Source organism: Dromaius novaehollandiae, chromosome 2, assembly GCF_036370855.1.
Source record: "Dromaius novaehollandiae isolate bDroNov1 chromosome 2, bDroNov1.hap1, whole genome shotgun sequence".
NCBI classification, from domain to species: domain Eukaryota; kingdom Metazoa; phylum Chordata; class Aves; order Casuariiformes; family Dromaiidae; genus Dromaius; species Dromaius novaehollandiae.
Window position 1 is genome coordinate 16,510,452 of NC_088099.1, and position 21,869 is coordinate 16,532,320.

At 42.1% G+C, this 21,869-nt stretch overlaps 1 protein-coding gene across 4 annotated transcripts in view; it reads left to right on the top strand.

The window, feature by feature from the left end:
* Positions 1-374: 374 nt before the first annotated feature.
* The window catches only part of ITGB1 (integrin subunit beta 1), a 46,070-nt gene continuing 24,575 nt past the window's right edge, over positions 375-21,869 (top strand). For 2 of the 4 annotated variants that reach the window (XM_064505809.1, XM_064505808.1), the window contains exons 1-3: positions 825-1,091; positions 21,447-21,516; positions 21,762-21,847. In XM_064505809.1, the coding sequence (XP_064361879.1) occupies positions 840-1,091; positions 21,447-21,516; positions 21,762-21,847 (408 nt within the window). In that variant the 5' untranslated portion in view covers positions 825-839. Of the gene's footprint in view, positions 683-824; positions 1,092-17,799; positions 17,920-21,446; positions 21,517-21,761; positions 21,848-21,869 lie in introns of those variants that run through there. The other 2 variants (XM_064505811.1, XM_064505810.1) reach the window with 2 other exon arrangements.

Consider the following 21,869-nt stretch of genomic DNA (forward strand, 5'->3'; position numbering starts at 1 on the left):
CCCCAGCCCCGGGGCGGCGCCCGGCCCCCGCCAAGGGCGGGAAACCGCCTTGCACAGGGAGCCGCCGACCCCCGGCAACGTTTCCAAAGCAGGAGCCCGGGCGCTAACCGAAACGCCACCAAATAAGGCGATGAAGGCTGGCACGGAACGGGGAGGGAAGGGGGGGACGATAAAAACCCCAAAAGAGGGCGCAGCGCCCTCCCCCAGAGCCGCGGGCGGAGCGGACCGCCCGGCGGCGCGGCGCTGCTGAGGGAGCGCGGCCGGCGGCGGCGCGGGCTCGGCGCGGCCCCCCTTCGCCAGGCAGAGCCCGTCCCTCCTTCCCTCCTTCCCTGCCGCCAGCCGCAGCCGAGGGCGCCTCCCCCGCTCCCCCGCCCGAGGCTTGACGGCAGCGGGGAGGAATGTGTTTCCGGGGCGGGGAAACAGCGGCCGAGTGCGGCGCGGCGCCTCCCCTTCTCCGCTCCGCTCCCCGCGGCCCCGCGCGTCCCGCTCTCCGCGAGCAACTCCAAGGCGAGGGAGCGGCGCCGGCGCCGGAGCGGCCCGGGGCGGACGGACACACGGACGGGCAGCCGCGCCGCGCCCAGCCCGCGCTCCCGGGACAGAGCCGGGCAGAGGAGGCGCCGCAGCCGGGCGGGCCGGAGCGCGCCCCCTGTCAGGAGCAGGCAGCGCCGCGGCCATGGCCGAGGTAGCGGGAGGACGGGGCGGGGCGGGGGTGGGAGCGGGCGCAGCGGTGCCGCCGCGGTGCCTCCGGGCGGGCGGTGGGGGAGCGGCACGAGGCGGCTCCCGCCTGCCGGGAGCGGCGAGCTGCCGCCGCCCGCCCGCCTCGGCCCGCGGCGCCGTGCATGGCCGGGCGGGACGGCGGCCGCGCCGCGCCTTTGTCCGCGGCCCCTTCGGCCGCTGCTGGCGGCGGGAGCGGCCGCGCGGGCCGCCGGTGCCGCGCCGCCCTGGCGCCCTGCCCGGGACGCGGGTCGCGGGCTCCGTCCGCCCGGCCGAAGTTTGAAGCAACTCGCGCGCGTGCCGGGGCGCGCGGGGCGCTCCGCGGTGCTGGCGAGCAGCGGCAGGGCTGGCGTCGGGGCGAGGGGCGAGCTGCAGCGGTAAGAGCGTGCAGCGACTGGGTGCAGGAGCTCGCTGCCGCCCGTCCGTCTGTCCCTCGGCTTTGCGGACCTGGACGCCTCTGTCAAACCCCGCCGTTAAGAGCGGGCTCGTGAGGCGTGTGAATGACGGCGTGACCGTCGTGCGGCGCTTCGCCCGCCCCTGGGTCCGTGCGGGTTGCTGTGAGCCGGCACTGAGCTTTTACGGCTTGCTGCGGGCTTGCTGCGGGGTGGAGGTGCGGCTGTGGGGATGCGAGGCCTCTTCGTTCAGTCCAGTTCCAGTGGTGGTTTCTGGAGTAACTTACAGCGATAGGAAAGCAGAATTTTGACTAATAGCATTACCATCACATACACAATGATTGGAAGAAAAGATGAAGTGACAGAAAATTCTTTCCTGACTCACTGTTTAGGTCATGTTTTGACCCAAAGTCAGACTGATTTGTCTTATGGAGTGAGTGTCCGACTGCCGGTTGGACTCATTAAGTAGTCTTTGAGAATATTTTTCATTATGGGGAGAAAAAAAAGAAAAGAACAGCCTGGTTGTTTTATTTCTGGATTGGCCTTTACTATAATACAGCAGTCCATTCATGCCAGCCTGTGCATATGTACTTGTCAGGTGAGAATGATGATTTTTCTGCTAGATCTGCCCTTGTACTGTTACAGTCCTGTTCATGCCAACACACGTGTGTCTCTAGGAGGAAGGACTGTCTCCGTTCAGACCAGCGAAACCACTCATGGCTAATGCTGAGCATGTGCTTGAGCGTTGGAGCAGATTAGGACTTTACATGCATGCAAATAGTTGTAGATAATCTGTGCTCACGGTACATTAGTCATTCAATAAATGATGGTGGTAGTGTAATAAAACCAGTTTGCTGCTGCAACGTGAGATGACTTAGTAACAACTCATTTTTTTAAAGATGTAAATTAGAGTAAATTAAACTAGATTTTCAAGTGAAGACATCCTAACAGGGGCACAGAGTTCACAGCCGCTCTCATAATGAAACCAATGATGCAGTCGCTTGTCAGAAAAAATATTACTTGCCTCTGGCAAGTGATTAAATAGCATTTTGCAAGCTTGCCTAAGGCTATATTGTAAGAGTTGCAAAAACAATGAGCCGTTGGCAATAATGTAGGCAGGATGAGGCAAGTTTGCGATGAAGACGTTTTAAACTTCTGTCCTTTTCAGATATGTTTAATAAAGTGAAAGGTGCAAGCATGACAACCATGGAGAGTAGAGTCCTATCTTTATCAGATTTAGAGTTGGTAAGTGCCATATATCTGTTTGCCATCCATGTGGTAAATCAGTCCTATTTTAAAATGAAATTTGAACGTCAAACTGCTATTCTTCTTATTGCTGCTGGGGATTTCCTCTATGCAGCCAGGGAGAGCAGTCTGCTTTTTTGTACATTTGATAATCTGATCTGCATAATGTTCCTAGTTAGGCCCACTTCTATGAAGAACTGATTCAGAAGGATGCAAGTTTCTCTAGTATATTCATGAATTTCTGATACAAGGGCATAATTTTAGTGTTTGTCTTGTCTCGTTCTAAGTGACTCAAGTGGGTTAATCTTCCACCACTTCCTTTGGGAAGTGATTCCCACAGCTGAATACAAACTGTCCGGAAGCTTTTCCTGCTGTTCTTCCCGATTCATGATTTCATCCCTCTGCTCTTAGCTATCCCAGCTGTACTTCTCTTAGGGTAAATCTGCTATGATGCAGATTTAAAAGGAGCGCAGTGCTCTAGCAAGCAGCTCAGGCAGTAGATAACCGAGGTAGCAAAAGGGCAAGATCAGAGGGAGCCGTGCAAACACAGAGTTGATGTGTGCTCTGTTTTGTGCTGACCTGAATATAATTCGCTTGTTGCCTTTGGTATGAATGCTCCTCAGTTGTCTGTAAATAGCTGTCGTGCCTACCTTTCCACCAGTCTTGATTTAGTCAACTAATGTGATGCACGCTTAGCTCTTAGGTCTTCGCCAGGAAGGCAGTTCTTCCAGCCCTGTGCTCAGCCGGTTGCAGGCTTCCTGGCTGGCAACACCTCTCGGTAATGTGGCCTTTAGAAATAGTTCTGCTGAAACATCTGCTCTGCGACCGGACCCTTTCTGTAAGGCACGAAAGACTGTCGTTTTGAGCAGGATCTTCTGTTTTTTCTTTCTCTCTTTCAGACAGACCAACAGATTCCCTGGTGTCCCTTCTCTCCCTGCCACCCTGAGCTTCCTCAGGAAAGGCAGAGGCAGGTCTGCTGGTGATGCCTGGTGCAGCTTTTGCCCATGTCACCACTGCAAATAGGGAGTGGGGGCTGAACCGCACTGCCTCTTTTCCCTGTTAGTTCAGCAAAGTGTCACGCTCCTCACGTGGTTTGGGAAGTGGGGTGTTTTAGGGAGGAGCGGGGGCTGAAGGAAGCTTTGTTGCCAGTGGGTATACCCTTCCCTTCTTCCCTCCACCGCATACTTCCCAGGTGCATTTTGTGCCCCTTCCATGTGTGCACCACTGTTAGAAACAGTCCCGCACTGCAGAATTCGTGTTAAAACAAGCACTTTTTTTTTATTGTCAGTATTAAGTGTGGCAAGCTAACTAGCTTTAGGATGCATCGTTCCTTCTCGCGTGGCACTTGGAAGGGGCATTGGTTAGACGGACCCAGAAAAAAAGAGAAACCAGGTTTGGTGGTGGTGGAGCCTCTTATTCTGTTATTTTCTTTTCTGGAACTTCAAGTGTTTATTTATTTATTTAATTTAACGGTGGCCAATTCTCCCAGGCTTGGGCATCCTCTTAGGACATGCAGTCTGTGTTCCCTCTGATAGAGAATAAATGCTTTTTATATATATGTGTATACCCACACGAGCTTCTCAGAACCTATTGGCAGAGCTCATAAAGCAATTACAAAAATTAAATAAATCTTAAAAATGTTATTAAGGCAGCATGTAATCAGATTTTTTGTTGTTTTTTGGAAGTGTCATTAAAAAGTACTTGTCAGTATGTGTAGTGTTGCCCTATAACTAGACTTTTATGCCATCCACCACATTTTCTGCCCTTTAGAAATTTGCTTGTCTCTCAGCAGAAAGCTCAGAGTTAAGCAGTTACAGAGTTTTTTGGTGCATCCTTCGGCCTCACCTTTGTCAGGAACTTAAAAAAATTGCTGTTTGCAAATAAAGGAATTGGATCCTAGACCTTACACCATCCTTTCCTTCTGCTCCTCTCCCACCTGTGTTTGTGTTGCTGGTTCTAGGGTTCGTTTCCACCTCCTGCCCTGTCCTGCATCGTGCTGCAGCTGCGGCGTTCTCGTCAGCAGTTCTGGCATTGCCAGATAGACAGTTGATCAGCTTCTTCCAGGCTTTTGCTCAGGCTTCTGCTACTGTCTCTACGTGTGTGTACTTTTTACACAAACACCTGTTTGTGTAAAGGCTTTACAGGGAAATGAGGCTTTATTGTAAGGGAATGTAACTTATTTCTGAAGAGAGTACTTATTATTTTTCAAGAATGAGTGTCACATCATGATCTTCCAAGAGAGCGGTACTTAAACAAATTCTGCAGCATGGTCTTTTGGACAGATGTTGGCAATATCTCTGTCTGATGTAAGACACCCTTTGCGACAAAAAGCTGAAATTACTTGGCTTGTTTTTATGCTGGATAACGTCTCGTAAGTGGCCAATGTTGTCTCCTTGCTTCTCTCTAGTTCTTCCTCTCTCTGTGTTACTCCTTTTTGTTATGTGTTCTGTTGTCAACTTTCTGAAAAAAGGATGGTGTTACTTGCTATGTAGTAACCACAGCCGACCACAGTATCGATCACTGTTGTCTCTCAAATACAGTGGTTATGGAGATGATGGGGTGGCCTGCAGAGTCGTCTGCATGTTTACCCAGAAATGGGAAGACAAACTCAGCCCCCCCCCCCCCCCCCAAGTTATCCTCCATGGGCATGATTGGTAACCTGAACTGTTACAGTTGTAAGTCAGGATATATCTGTGACGAGAGAGGTCTCAACTTTCTTTCCATCCCCAATGGATAGCAGTGTGAGTCCCAATAAAAAGTATATACAACTTCATTGTGAGGAAACATCGTGAGCTTTAGCTGTGTTCCTAATGGACTGTATGCCTTTCTAGCCTGATTTAATATGTCTATGTAGGCATGTTTAAGCTCATATTGAAAATGTCATGCAGAGAAAATGAAAATTCTGAATTCTGTAAATGCGACAATAGACATTTCATTATGCATCGCTAAATAGTACGGATGTATTTTTTAGTACTGTAGGTGTTCTGTTAAACAGCATATTGTTATTTAACAAACTGCACTTATGTAATAGCCACTTCATTTTATTTTTCTATTTCTAAACTGATGAGAGTGGTTTTTGTAGACTTGCTAGACTATTCTGTTCTCCCATTAACAAGTTGAAGATGTTTTAAATCCACGGAGATGGAGAAGCCACCAATTTAGTGGAAAATTGAAAATTTGCAGTTATCCAAGCAGACGGTAGGGAAATTGGCCTGGTGAGACTATAATATTAATGTTTGCTATTGGGAAAGGTAATAGGATTCCTGCCTGATTCTGTAATCCTGTTTGGGATGTCACCAAGTAGAGGCAATTTAATACGTTAGAATAATCTTTTGTCTATATCTTTCTCAAATTCTCTTTAGTTGGGTGCAAAAAGGAATATGAAATATGTTTTCTATCTTAAAAGCAGTTTTGTTTTCTTTCTTTTCCAACAGCAGCGGCCAAATACTGTTAGTATTCTTGTGTTTTTTGTTAAAGGAGGAAGTTTTAAATAACAAAACTGGAGACTGGAACCTTAGCTTTGGTACTGCCGAGAACAGCTATGGCAGCAATTGGCTGTTCTGTAAAGATTGGTGGCTTCTTACTATCCTTTTCCTCCTTTTCTTTCTCCCAAAGAAAAATATCTATGTATCATTGATGAATGAATGCAGTTCTCAAATTTTGCTGAAATTCAATAGTTTTCTGTATACAGTCATTTTCCCTAAACTGTTGTGATTTGTGAGACTGTGTTTAAAAACAGATTCTTCTTAAAATGCTCAAACATTTGTGAACTGTAACATATTCAATATCCAGTCCAGTATTTTAAAGAAAAATAGTGAAAAGATCAACATATCTTAAGCTTATTTTTTTTCTGGTTTGTGCACAAGATTTTTTTCATGCTCAACTTAGTCCTAGTTTTGACTTAGCTAGCTGAGATTTAATTTCTGCTCTTGATAGTTTCTACTGCATAAGCAGGAAGGAGACCATTGTTCATATGGAGACATAATGTATTAAACTGTAAATTTCTGTGTGGCATACATATTAAGTACATGTAGTTACATTACTCACATGTAGTTATTTTTTTGTTATGGCTATTAACAAAAGTTTTTTTTGCTTTGGGGTTTTTTTTACGTACAGAGCTGTGCAAATAATAGCACTTTTGATGTGGGATCTGAACTGAAAGAGTGAAAGCTTTCTTTCTCTTTTCTATTTTTTATTTTTGTGGTAAAATGAAAAACAGAAATTATATGTTGGACAGAACTGAAACATTGAACTTGCCCTCAAGCAAAAATGACTGATCTGTGGTTATTTAAAAGAGAAGAAAAATATTTCTAATAAATCAATTTAGAAAGAGTTGGTACTTAATTTAGAGAATTGTGGTATTGTGAGTCAAAGGTAGTATCTCGGGTATTCTGCATACTTTTTCCTTGAGAATGTGGTTTTGAGAAACAAACCTGAGCCTGAGATGTCTGGTTTGCAAGCTCCTTAGCCTCCAAGTAAATACTGAGATCAGGATGTAAAGCCAATTCTTGTGGAAAAAGAAGAAGGATAAACTGCCATTCCATAGTTCATTAATTTTCTTTGATAGAATTGTAGTTAAATGGGTCTTAACACAATGTTAATCTAAGGCATTGGCACCAAGATTAAAATCTTTCCATGCAGCTAGCCCCACTGTAAAGCTGCTTGGTTTGTCCTCAGCTCTTGTGTGTCGTTGTCTATGGTCAGGATTTCTGGGGGGATATTTTGCGGTCATGGACTCTCCTGAGCTAGGTTATTGTATCCCAAGGAGACTTATGAGATAACGTCAGTGTCGTGAGCGTACTGGGCGCTATAGGAAGTCACTTGAAGGACCTGGCATTCAAATAGTTTGGCCTGCGCCTCTGCAGATTCAGTTGCTCAAGTATTAAATTGGGCAACATCCAAGCTCTGCCGGGGCCCTCAGCTGTCTAGTTTTATTGATCTTAGGTAAAAGGATTTTTTGTGAAGACAGGAGTACAGGTGAAAAGGAAAGCTTATTTCTGAAATGAAGATAGCTACAAAATAAAATAAAAATAAAAAATAAAAAAGCACTCTCCCAAGGATCTGAAAATCACATCTCAGCAGTTGGTTATCATTAATTTGGATTAAATTCTGCAGCAAGATGAATTCTCTTATTATTACCAGGTCTTCGATGGTGAGATGGCTGCAGACTTTTCCCTTGTCCAGCGGACAAGTGATATACTGCTGCTTTTGATGATAAAATGGGGGAATAAAGAAGTTTTTGTTAATGTGATCTACAAGATTAACTAGGGTAAGCAATGTTGATTACTAGCTGCCTTTGGAATAGTGTGTTTTGGAGGGGAGGGTTAGACAAATAGTCTGGTTTTCAGTGTATTAGCAAATTGCTTGTGGTGAGCCGTGGCGTAGTATCAAGTCAGAATGATCTTCTCTGAGGTTCTTCTTACATAGGAACATAATTTCGTAGAATTTAAGATGCTAAAGAAATACTGAAAAAACATTTGTAGAATTAATTTTCGCAAAGATGTATTTAGTATAAGGTAATGTTCTCAGTTTGTAGTGTTTGTTGAAGATTGTCCAGATACTGAGGTAAGTAATGTAGCTCATCTCCATAAAATACAGTAATTGACCACTTTTAAAATGTCAATTTGCTGTTTTTGAGGTAGAAATCTGCCCTTCAGCTGCGCATGAATGTAACGAATATGCATTTGCAAAGCATGATAATCTGCAAGTATGATATTCTGAAAGATAACACTTGTTCTTTGCTTTTATTGCACAGTTCAGAAATGGGACATAATTTTTGTGTTAATCATTGTTAATTAATCACTAATTAATCACTAACTCATTAATCACTGTTTTAGTTGGTTCTGTGCAAATGCGAATCTGCTGTGGAAGAAATGGGTGCTCAAGGATTTCAGTGTTTAATTTTTCTTGGGTGTGGACTTCACACCCAAGAGTGTACGTAGAAAGGAAATGAGTGTAAAAGGGAAATAGCAAATTTCCTTTTTCAGAAGAATGTACTATACATATCAGCTTTAGGTTGTTTATCAATTTTTATAATGCAGTTTGAACAGTGATGAACATATTTTTTCCTGCGTGTTCCCTCCTGCTGCTACAGGTGTGTGGTGGCCAGCTGCTCACGTAACTTTTTGAAGGTAGGCTAAAATGGTACACATGATGTTGCTGATATCAGCAGGTTTTGTGGAAAAACATTAATGAAGAACTGTAGTGTGCAGGATTGCTGCCAGCATTTTTTTCACTGCCAGCTGACCAATTTGGAGACTGTTTAAAAAGATAGCACAGATACTGGCTCTTTTTGGCGCATAATTCACAATGCGGTTTCACTTTCTAAATGAATAATACCTATATTTAATATGATTAACATTTAGTTGTAGCTGGAAGCAGTTTTAACAGTTTGTCTCTGCAGAGATTAAAAAAATATCTTGCTTGTTAGCGATATCTCAAAACAACGCAGTTGACAAGTAGTTTTGAAATTTTCAAATTTCATATTTCTTAAAATGTTTCGGTGGTCACTGAACCATGAATTCAATGAAAAATATGTTTTCTTTTCTTCGGAGCATGGCTCTGCAGCAGTTTATGCCAACATAAGTCATGGCTGGTGTGGTCCTATGCTGCCTCCCAGTCTTGCCATCCTCCTTCCATCAGCGGGGGAAATGACAGTATTGTGCAGTAAGTCAGGGATACATTTGATCTGGTTGAAAAATAGCTTGGCCAAAAAGACTGGCAACAGTTGGTGCTCGATAGAGAAGGGTGGGCAGCGGGGCCTGGAGGAGCGGAAGCGTCTCTGTTCAGTAGCAGCAGTCTGGTAGATCTGCTCAGCTCCTTCGAGAAACTTCATCCTTGGGAAGTCCATCTTTGGAAGATCCCTTAGAAGCAGTTTGTGAACCCCAGGCTTAAAACCCTGCCCTAGCCACCAGCGTAAGTATATGAATGAAGAGCTGGTTTGGGCAAGGGCGACTTTTTTGTTTTTTACAAAGCACCTTGTGGTGCAAAAATTGTTGTAAAAATTACTTATTTTAAGGCTGAAGCTGGTTTTCCCTGGGACTGAATTTTTTTGCAAGTGCTCAAATTGTGCAGGATTGAAATCTGGGAAGAGTCTGCTGTTTTACTGCGTATCAAAACTAGCCAGTTGCCACTAGTGCATTCATTACCATCATTAGTCATTACTTTTAGAATATGAGCAGTGGTTTTACGTCCTGCTTATGATTAGGAAGCCAAGTGTTGCTTACTGGCAAGGATATTCTGAGGTTTATATATATATGTGCTGTATAGGTCTGAATCTATCTATGTATGTTTATATGTAGACTACTTTTCTGTTATATTTCTGCATGTTCATCTTTCGGGCAGTTTGCTTGATGACTGTGTTGGGAACGAGCATTCTTTCGGTACAGGCCTCATTCTAAATGATGCTAGAACGGTGGCTCTTTAAAAACTAGCAATTAAAAATTTAGATTGTACCTATGAACCTTATGCTACGTACTAGTCATTATAATCCTAAATTAAGAAATAATGGATTAAATAACCAGTGCTTTATTCTTCAATTGTCTTAATTTTTTGACCAGCTAATTTAGTCTAATAGCTGATTAAGAAAATCAGTTTACTGTTTGACAGAGCCCAACCCTTGCATAATAAAATATGCTTTTTCGTAACATCCCTCATTGTACCTTGCTCCTTGCTCAGAGGCTGCCTGTGCTGTGCTGGATGCTGTGCAAATACACAGTGGAGCAGGCTTGCTATATTATGAGCTTCAGGTAGTTGTACTCTAGAATGAAAACCTTCGTAGACCTTTTTCTATGAAGACCTTTCTCTGATTTGAAAGATAGATATATTTGCTAGTTAGGGTTTAAGAATCACTTGAAGACTGCTAATTTAAAAATATTTAAAATAGATTTTCAGTTCCAGAAGTTCCTGTTAATGTCTTATGCTTTGTAATTTTAGGACTAAAGTTTGGTAGAGATGGTAGTCAGGTGCCCTCTTAAAATTAAATGGCGTTTCTGCAAGTTGTAGCTGAACTCACTGACTGCCATCAGTGGAATTTGTGGTTTGCATCGTGTGTATTTTTAAGTTTAAAAGTTGGTTAAAATCTGGTACCTTACGTGAGCTAGAAGGAGAGAGAATATGGATTCTGCAGCAGATTGAATCAGCCTAAATTGGGCTGTTCATGTCGTGCCCTGCTTGCACATTTTCTTTTCCTTCCGTTTTGCATTAATGCTGGTGCTTGTGCAGGTGTATGGTAACCAGCCAGCTCTAGGAGCTGATCTGTCTGAAAATGAATTGCTGTTTTTTCAGCTTGCTTTTGAACCAGACTAGCTCTGCAAACTGGGTCACTATGTTACAGGGCAATCACAAGCAATTCATCTGAGGACAGCAGAGGACGAAGGCGGGCCCACGGCAGCCGGGATTTAGATTGCTTTAGCAGCGCTAACAGAGAAGGTTGAATTTTGTAAGTCTGAAAACCAGCTGTGACTTTTAAAAAATTGTTTCTTTACCACTCGCCTGCCCCTTTGGAGGTCTGGTTCAGCTCACCGAGGCTTACATAAAATTGGTTTAGGTTATGAGGGGGAAAGAACAGCTTAAGGTTATCCTTTCACCAGCCCCGCAAGCTGCATAAGCTTATGGTGGCGTTGGGTGAGTTCCAAGAGCGGGAGCACAGGGCAGAGGTTGCTTTTAGAGATGGAGATACATAGCAGTCCCATGGCTTTCGGCAGCAGTTAGCTTTTTAGTTTGGTTTTAGCTGTTGAAACTACACCTTGAGAGGTCACGTAAGTGTAAATGGTAGTTACTGGTGGGTGAACGCTGCCATGTAAAAACTTAAGTTTCTGTTGGGTTTGCCCTTTGTGATATGCCAGCCTGTGGCTTCCTGTAGTATCTGTAGTAATACTGAGTGAAGGGTTTTCAAATATTTTCTCTTAAAGAAATAGCTGATAAATGATATTAACTGAAATTCTCTAACTTTTTACGTAAGAATGTACATACCCCTGTCCTGCTTTTCCTTTAAATCAAAAGCTTGGATTAATGTAAGCGTAGCCAGTCGTTATGACAGTTGTGGAATATCACTAAGGCAATACGATCTCAGAAGTACTAGTTATAGTCAGCTGTATAAGAGCTATATTTATATGCTTAACTAAACTTTTCTTTTCCCCATGTTTATGGATAAATGTGAGGTTCAAGTTGCACAAAATTAAATAACTTCTTTATGGGAGAAGTAAGTGGTACAGAGTATATGGGGATTTAATATTACCACAAAGAACAGACACCCATGTTCTTTACTAGAATGACATAAATTGTTATGTAGCATTCCTAATTTTAATCCATCTGAGATAGAAATGCTAAATTTAGCGGAGAAGTCTTGCAGACTAGCAAGACCTATGTAAACAAGCTAAGTATTAAATTCAGATACGCCACCACCAGAAAAAGAGTGCCATATTTAAGCAACAACATAGCTTACCATTTTGGAACATTTCCTTAGGAAAAGCGAGTAATGTTACAATGAATGGATGTGGTTTAAATTCACATAGCAAGTTCCCTTCTGAACTGCAATTGGGTATATAGTAGTCCTAGAGAAGAGATTATTATGGCAAAAAAGACCGATGGGTCTAAAAGCATTTGAAAAGTGATGCAACAGCAAATTTTTTGTCTTTTTTAATTGCAGTGTGTGTATAAGTACTTGTAAGAGTGAAATTTTAAAGTATATTATGGAAAAATGGCTACTGATAACAGTGGAAATGTGTACAGTGAGATTCTTGTAAAACAGAGTGCATGCTTTGAGTCATCCAAGCTATGATGGGCTTGAACTATTGGAAACTTCTGTTGGCAAGAGTATGGAAAACATGTTTTTGGCAGTGAAGATTTTAAAGAAAAAATCAGTATTTGGGGGAAAAAAATGAAGCGTGTTTTGGTTCTTAACACCTTAATGTCCTCATTACTAATGAGGCTATATATATTATATATATTTATCCTTTCTTTATCCTATCTAGGTGTGCATGTATACAACTGCTGTTGATATAGAAAATATTAGTTTCACCTGCAGTGCCTGTGCAAGTAGTCCAGATGATAGTGTTTAGCACTAAAGAAGCGCTGTTTTTGTGGTGTGCTTGCATGCCCCAGAAGAAGCATACAAAGGGGTTTTATTTTTTTGTCTGTGCTTAAAATTTGAGGCGATTCAAAATGTCCTTGTCATGATCCCATTTTTTGCAGACAGAATTCACCAACACAGGGTTTTTTAGAGAAGGGGAGGAGAAGGGAGAGAGGGGAATTCAGTGTTTTTATTCCATATTTTAGTAAACACAATAGTTTGAGAGTTGTAGAATAGCACAATAAAGTTATAAACTGGCTTTTCAGAAAGAAGTGCAAATGTTCGTGATGAAGCTAGGCATAAGCCATAAGTAAGGAAGAGTAAAAGTATATCACTAGTGTTTTAATTAAATATAGCTGCAGGTCTCTGCGTGCTATGCTTAAGAATATGAGGAGCTGTATTTCTCTCAGTTTAATACTGAACATTAAGCACAATGCACATACGTTAGCCTGATTTTTCCAAGATGCAGTTGTCAGAGTTTATCCTATAAACTGCCATCTGTGGTAATTTCTTTGTAAAAATGTCTGAGTAAGGAGTAAGTGTATGTGGAAAAAACAACATTCTCATGAGGAGGAGCACCTCTTGGCACTTAACAAACTATTTTCTGTATGTGGTGACCATGCACAGGTTGTTTGTTCACATGAGCTGTGTCTAAGTAGTACTTACCTTACTAACATCAAGATGCTTTCCAAAACACCTCTTAAATTGTGGAATCTTGGCTTAAAAGTGTGTCCCAGCTGTGCAAGAGAACGTTATACAAACAGGCTCTCTGTCTACATTAGGTCAAAGCTAAGGCCAAGGCTGGTTAACACAGTGAAAATGTTCTTATTAAACTAGCAGTTAGTAGTAGTACAGCAGTACCAGCAAGGTCTGCCTAGTCATGACTGGGAATCCTCCTGTGCCTGGCACTACATACACACACTATTTAAAAAAGCACCCCACTTCAAAGATGGTGCCGACTGACCACCCTTAGTCCTGCCACTACTTCGGTGCTCTACAAAGGGCATTAGAGCAAAGGGAAGAGATCGAGGTTGGTGTTTGGCTTTGCCCATTTCACAGGTGAAGTCTCTTTGTCAGTGGCAGCATCTTACCTTGTCCCTCTGCTCCTTTGCTCCTTCTTTTACTTTCTAGCACCGTCCCCAGCAGGAAATCTAGATTCCTGTGACTTCTTAATTTGTCTTTTCATAACATATTTCTATTTAAGTAGGCTTCGGCTGCACTAGAAATATCCTTTTCAATTATTATAGTGCTACACAACTTTAAAAGTTTGGTTTGCGGTGAATATTATTTAGTTTTGCAGCTGGTTGTGGGAGTTTTCATCATTAAGTGAAAGCATCAATGGGCCTTGTTAGTGAAAAGATGTATGGAAATACAGTGCAAATACAAGCAAAACATGTCATCTGATCTATCCTGCCTAGATAGGACTGCCATGCCTCATAGGAGTCTCCTTCAGTAGATCCCAGGGAGCTTTTGGTAAGCAGGAGGGGTATCTTTAGTTGCTTGTTACGATCGGAAGATGGAAGATGAGTATTCACCTTAACTTGCTTTAGTCCGCAGAGAAATCCATACAGTTTGCTATAGTTAGGTCTACAGTTAGTGATTTCAAGTTAAACTCAAGCTGTTAGAGGCATCATGCATGATGTGGGAGGTTCAAAGCTTAGGCTTTCTTCTGTGTCAAAGAGTGCATGGTTTTTCCCTCCGCTTTCCTACTGGTTAGGGCATTTGGTGGGAAAGGGATAAAGCTGGTACTCTAAGCAGTGACCTCAAGATTCATTTTGCTTTTATCCTTTGACAATGTATTGTAAAATATATACGTGTTACACGGAACAGGATCTGCAACTCCACTTTTACGTCTTTCGTCCACCTCCCACCATTCAAGTGCTTCAATAGATAAACTAGAGTTAAACCATTATCTGCTCATTTTCTGTCTCAGTGCCTTTCCTGGCTGTGTACCAGCTTTAGTTTGATGTGAACTGGGGCGAGTGCTTACTAGAATCTGCTATAGAGTGATAGGGCATTCCCTGGAAATGTGAAGTCAAACCCTTTGAGACTGAAGAGAAACTAGAAGCCAGCTGTCTTACTGCCTGGGTATACTTTACTACCATTAAAAATTATGGGAACTGTTACCGGCCCTTTGTGATAAAAGCAGCACCACAGGTGGACCTACCACCCCCTCTTGTTTTCATCTTTCTCAAGTTGGAGAGATGTCAAATATAAGAAAACTGAACTATCACCTGCTGTTGTTCTGAAATATGTACCTCCTTTTCCTGCTTGTAGAGGAAATGTAGGTGTTGTGTCAAGAAAAATCCACCCAACCCACCCCTCTACAGCCAGGCACCTGATTTAGGCAGATTTGTCTCCACTCAATGATTCAAAGTCAAGACCAACAAATAATTTTCAGTAAAATACTTAATTGCTGTTTCACTATTTAGAACCTTCATTAAGTTGAAGGCTGCCTTGAAATCAGGGAACAAATATCAATAAATACTATATAATAGGAATAATATGCTCAAACTGCAAGTGCCTGCAAGTTAGCTGTTCTGTTTTGTAGTAGCTGTGTCCTTTATAAACTAACAAAAAAAACCCCCAGTACTCGAGGAGCATAAGCAGACATTTCTGAACAGAGTTCTAAATCTCTTCTCATAAGCTGTGGTCTCAGCCTGCTCGTGTTTGTATGTGGCTGTTTCTTTACGTATTCAACCGAGGACAGTGTGACACAGGTACCCATACTTGGTTTTCAAAAGTGATTTAGGACCCGCAAGTGTTTTATTGGGACTTAACACCTATTGATTTCCCATTGAATCTGATCCTTGTTGGTGAATCTTAAGCCACTTGCTCTCTTGGGAACTTTCTACAGTTGTTAGGTATGAATAAGCTATGGAGAACAGCACTGTAAAACAATGCTGAGAGTCTTTTCAAACCAGTCATGCTATCGTGTGTGTTTGCCTGCCTTGCTGAGCCTAGGATGTGGATGTAACGGTTCCCTAGCAGGATCTGCCGCTCTGTGGTCTGTTTCCCCATGGTTCTGGCATGCAGAAAAACCTAGGCAGTGTATTCTTGTCTTTTTTTGGACTCCTCACTCTGCAGAGGGATTTTCTGAACTAAACATTGACATATGCTCGTTCGGATCCCTCAGATAACCATGCTGGAGGGCTTGTCTCCCTAACCTGAGCGGAAGATAAAAATCTACAGGAAACTAATCTCTTTGTAGCTAAAATTTAAGTCCTAACTGTTTCACTTTATATTATTTTAGTGTATTATGCCCTACAAAAATTAAGTGGTTATCCATGATAGTTTGGTTGACTATGCTTGTTTTATTCCATTGATACAGAGATAAGAGCTGATAGAAATGAAGTCCAGTGTGAACTGTTGCTAATCATTTTATCCTGTAGTTTCACAGCAGCTGCAGCAGTTGTACCCTAACTTACAGCTTTTGCAGGAGACATCTTGAGTAAGCATCCCTGATGTGATGAAATTTTCTTTAAAAGCTGTTTCAGTGCAAAAGAATGTGTTATTTTGCAAATTAATCTGGGGTAATGTCCCATTCTTTCCATATTACTACAAACAGCTCAAAACCTGCTCTGTTAATGTCTATTAAACTGCCAGGGAAAGAACATCTTGGTCTTTATGAAGCATACACTAGGCTATGTGAAAGCAGATGTGCTTCTAGATTTCCATTTGGATTATGTTGCTGTGAAGTCCTGCTCTTGAGACTGCACTTTCATTGTCCACCTCAAGGAGTTAGTTCATTACCTGGACGCTGTGTTAGCTAATCTCTGGTGCAAGGTCAGGATTTGTGAAAGGGGGCACTAACAGCGTTGTGCAAAAAGTGAACTCTGCATCCAGAAAAAAAATAGTTTTGCAGGGTGAGTTAAGATTTTGGTTCCTTGCTTAAGGATTTCCTGCTTTTCAACTGTTAGTGCTCACCTCAAATCTCCACTTCTGTGAAGAAGAATACATCTTTAGCCTGGCAGTCTTGAGTTTGTTCTGCAAACAAAGTTGGTAACTCCCAACTAGGATTCAGTATCTTTGTAATGTTTATATTGATCTAGGGTTCAGCATCTTAGTAACATTTGTATTGATTAAGTAAATAAGATAGCTGCTAAGGTCTCAAATGGAGATTTACCTATTTAAGAAACATCGACAAACCTACATCACAAACTTTGAATTTTTAATCAAAAGTAACTCCTTGATGTGAAACGCTTCAATTCTTGTACGTGTGCCTTTCTGAGTAACATAATTCTCTGAAGACAAAGCAGGAAGATGCCTTTTTTCCACTTAATTGGACTTGCTGTTTTATAGTGAATTTTTATACAAGCCAAGTGGTGCGCACTTAGAGTTGTTGCAAATCCAGGCAAATAAGGGTTTGTAGCTAATGTCTGTTGCAGGAGTTTGGGCCATCAGGAGTGCCGACAGAGGTGAGAATCGTCAGTGTTAGAGGTTTGTAGCATCTGTGTAATGGCTGTCCCTTGTCATTAAGGTCGTTTGATTTTTCCAGTTAAGAAAATTGCCGTGATGCTGTGTTCTCTTCTTCCCCCTGCAAATTATGAATGGGATTCATCTTGCCAGTCTCTAAAACTCACCGTGAAAGTTGAGGTCTCTAGTTAAAGCAAGCTGTCTAAAACTTCTTCTGGAGTGAATGAAGAAGGATAGACCACTTCTATCAGGGGATCCATCAAATCCTGAAATAGGCATCTCCAGAGAGTTTAATACTGCTTATTTTAGGAACCTTTCTCTTTCTGCTCTTTATAGCTGTGAGGACCAGAGGAGGGGCTGAGGATGTGGCCACTGCAGCCCAGCGTGTAGGCATGGGCTGTGGCTGAAAAGCAGCATCCTGCTCTTTTTCCCAGTTCTCTTCTCCTCCCTCCCCAGCTGATCTTTCCCACCGCCTCCCTTGTGGGAGATGGCTGAAACTAACCACTTTGCGGGGTTATTTTTTCAGGCAGAGCAGTTCCCCGCTCCGGCTCTCCTCGGTGGCTGCATTAACACTAGCAGTTGACGTAGAGGCAAGCAGCGCAAATAACCAGCCAGGGAGAGGAGGAGGGGGCAGCTCTTCTCTGTGGCTTCCCATCCTTATGCTAGATTCAAGTGGCTGTGTAGACATAATCTGAACGCTAGAAAGGATTAGTTCTGGACAGCATTTCTGAGTCCAGCTTTACACCCATAAAAGCACAGCTGATGTAAGGAGGTCTGGGTCTGCAGGAAGCACAGACACTAGTCCGAAAGTGTGTTGCTTATTCATTTCTAGGCACATACGTTTAATTAGTGTGGTCTGTGGGGATATGAATAAGCAGGCTGTCTGGTTATCGTCTCAAAATGTGGCTGCTGCCCAACAGTTCAACTTTTACTCAACGTCTGACCTCTAAATATTTCCCCTGTGTTCTGGATATTCAGTCTAAAGCTTTGCAGCAAGGCACAATTCAGTGCGGAGCAGAGACAGACCCCCTGTAGCCCTTCCTCTGCTCCGCGTTGGCTCGATCGATGCTGGAATACCAGGTCAGGTGAGGAGTTGCAGCGGGGGCGGTGCAGGGGGAGGCAGGCCGGCTCTCCTGCTCCTCCGGCAGCCGGGCGCGCGGTAGCGGGCAGCGCGGGGGCCTGCGCTCTCCTGATGTTGGTCTGAAACGGTGGTGTGAGCTAGAGGGGAGGAAAGTGGTGGGAGGCGAGCAGCTCAGCCCCGGATGTTTGATTTCAAAGCAATAACATTTTCATAACTTCCGTCTTTTTTGATCTTGCTTGCTCAGATAATTTTCTATATAGATGCTATTACTGTTATAATAATAATTAAAAAAAAAAACCCTTTAAATGGCTTTAGTGTTTTGGAGCAACAAACTTAGTTTCTAAACTTCTGATGATTAGCACGATACATAGGCGCTGATACTTGATTTGCAAATTCAAAATTAGTCTGACTAGAGAGGAGACTTGATCCCTCCTTTGCTTGCTGTCAGTTAGTCAGTCTCTTGCTTCAAATTAGAAGCTTCCATCAGGCTGCTTTTTATAATAAAAAAGTCTTTTCAGTTCGTAGTGACAGTTAGCAAAAAAAACCTTGGAAAGCAGTGAGTCCAAACGTTCAAGGTTATGTCCATATTTGTCTTCATAAAATATTTAAGAAAGATAGATTATAGTTAATGAACATGCAGAAATAATGCTTTTTTTTCTTTTCACAAGCACACCATTTGCAGTCTTTTAATAAAAAGGATCAAACCAGTGATTTAGAAGTTAAATAAAGGTATTTCAGTTCCTGGCAAGCTTATATTTTGTAAGCTGCTTCTTCAGGGGGAAAAAACACAATATTTTTCAATATTTCTGTTTTAATTAAAATGGGGAGGAGACTGTAATAGAAAATCCGTAAATGTTGCGCAAAAAGCTTCATTTATTTCCTGTAGCGTAGGTTATTTTCTGATCTCACACTGTGTGGGTGAGTACCGACACAGGATTTAGGTACCCCTCCCCAAATGGTTTCCAAAGGATTCCTTCGGCTCTCTAATGTAGTGAGGCATTTTTTTGTTTCGCTTTGTGTTTTCCCCTTCATATAAAAATCTGCAATAGGACAACCTAAAACACCAACCAGTGGCTTGCAGGGAAAACGTATTTGACATTGTGGTGCCCGCTTTGTGGCCGGGGTTAGGAGGGGTCTGCAGTGCGGGAGCCCACCTTGCTTCGCTTGCTAAAGAACATGCAGAAGCGAACTCAAATTAGCAAATCTTCACTGAGGTTTCTCAAAACCTCAGCAGACGGAAAAGCTATTAAGCAGTGGAGGTGAAGGAAGTGAGCAGCGTGTCCTGGCGGGCGGGCTCCTTGTTTTAGGAGAGGCCTTGGCTTCGCCATATATGGAAGAGGACGTTTCGGTTGTTAACTTTACGGGGAATCTGTGCCCAGAACTATATTCATCATGCGGATGCATTTCCACAGGAACGTTTCTTTTCCAAGTTGCCTTAGTCATAGTTTTAGCGCTGTGTCACATCTTTGCTGACTTATTTATATAGTCTGCACGGGCTTGCTGTGCATCCACTGTTAGCCTGCCCTAAAAAGGTGAACTGCTTATAATTTTCTCATTTTGGCTAGCAGAAGATACAGTCCTAAACCAACACCAGCGTACTGAAAAGAAGACCCCTTTCTGGGCTGCGCTTAACGTGAAACTTTTTGTAAAGCGATAAAATAATGCCTTCATTTGGGGGAAATAAAGATTGATTGTTTCTGCAGCCATGGGCAGAAGGAGAAATCAAAGTTGGATGCATGCAATAGGTAATGTTCAGAAGTTATAGAAAGGTATCATTTACGATACAGTTTTATTTCTTCGAGGTTCTTTTTGTCAGTAATTTCTTATGTGCTTATGCATAACATCTAGCCAGCTGTTCCACAACAGATTCTCTTATGTCCAGGCTTCCCTCCTTCCCTCCTTCCCTCCTTCCCTCCTTCCCTCCTTCCCTCCTTCCCTCCTTCCCTCCTTCCCTCCTTCCCTCCTTCCCTCCTTCCCTCCTTCCCTCCTTCCCTCCCCTGGGTACAGGGTCCACTGGAGCTACAAGCAGTCTGAAGTGATTTGACAGAAAAATGTGACATATCTAACGTTATTGCTGGATAAAATTTCTTAGCGAAGGGTTGGGCTCTGCTTGAAGCCTTCTCTGTGAGGTTTTAGAGGACCTATTGCCTCTATGTTAGGTCTGGATGTGGAAAATGACACTTATGAATGACCCTAAATCAATGTGGGCAAACCAAAGCTCAACTGCAGTGCTGATTTAAGGATTGCTGTCTTTGCTACTAGTTTATATGAATAATAATCTGTTTTCTAGAAGATGACAGGCTCTTTTTAAATGAGGTATTACTATCTCACTTATTATATGGGAAAAGATTCTACTGCCAAATTTACTTTTCCTTGGCTAAATTCCAAAATATTTTTCACAACATAAATGTATTAATTTTGATATTTTCAGGATACCTGGAAAGGCTTTAATTTGCAGTAACAGTTTAGGACTACCAAGGAAATTGGCAGTCTGAGTCCAAGGTCTCAGGATTCTTACATTGAGTAAAAGAGAGGTGGAATTTAAAATAACACCAAAGTCTCAAAGAAGTTGTGCAAACTGACGCTGGTTCACTACCTACTGCTAGAGTTGAAGAAAAACTAAAAGGAGGAGTAATGGTCTATTTGAAATCTATTCTCGGACGACAATCCCAACGCTGGAGTACTCGGGGAAGTTTCAGCAATAAATAGGGAAAATAACAATTCAGTAACCCGATGTTATGGTTCATAAGCGTTCATCTCTTGTCTCCATAAAATATATTGATTATATAGTTTGCAAGTATTTCTTTTTCATTAAGATCTAGAATGTTTAAAAAGATGGAAGTGTTTTAACGTCCTTTTTATAAGGAAGATATTAGTTCTTTGTTTAAAGAAGAAAAAAAATTGGCTGTCTTTATATCAGCTGGCTTTAGGTTTGGGGGGAAGGGAGAGGCTTTCTGGTTTGGAGACAAGACCCAAAAGTAGGCTGTAAAATTCTCCTTTGCAGATTCCTAGGAAAAGATTTTGGAAAGGGCCTTCAAATTTTTTGTACTTTGAAACAGAGACTTGTGTAGAGAAGCTCCATTTCTGACTTGCGTATCTATGATATCTTTTATTTTGAAGTCTCTGATAACATTCAGAGCATACACATTTTTGGACAGGATGTTAATAGATTGTGCCTTTTTTATTTTTTCTTTTTTTTTTCTCCCCATGATTGAACAGTATTTTAAATTTCTTGTGGCATGATAGTTTACCTAACCTAAGAGTATTTCAAAAGAGTTTAAGAAGAAACTACCCCCTGTGATGCCCTCTAAATACAAAATTTAGTCTACAAATATGGTTATATTAGATAAAAACACATCTGTCCAATGGGCAAGAATAAGAGCATATCGTCAATGTGGTGTATCTACACCATATTCCTTGTCTTCTCTGAAATATAGTTACATGTCTGTACTTTCATGCCTTTTTTTTCTTTTGCTTATTAATTACAGTAAATCATACAATTTGGTATTCTATTTTTATTTTTCAGGCTAATTTAAAATTGCTCACCTGGGCTGGATGCCTGTATTGCTTGATATGGAGTGCATTTGCTCAGCAAGGTAAATGAGCTGATTTTTTTGCATTACTTTAATGTTGCTTTAAAATGATGTATATTTAGCAGCTATTTGTGTAGTTAAATATATCGTTATTAGACAAGTGCTAGTAGCAATATATCACTCATTTCTATTAATAACATGTTTGTAGTTAGAACCTGATTTACAAGGCCAGAATGAAACAAACTAAAATTATATTGTTATTAGCACCCTTTTTAAAAATGAAGTGACTGACCTGTGTTCCTTGGTAGGTGGTAGTGACTGCATAAAAGCTAATGCAAAATCATGTGGTGAATGTATACAAGCAGGACCAAACTGTGGTTGGTGTAAAAAAACAGTAAGTATTACTGCAAAATTCT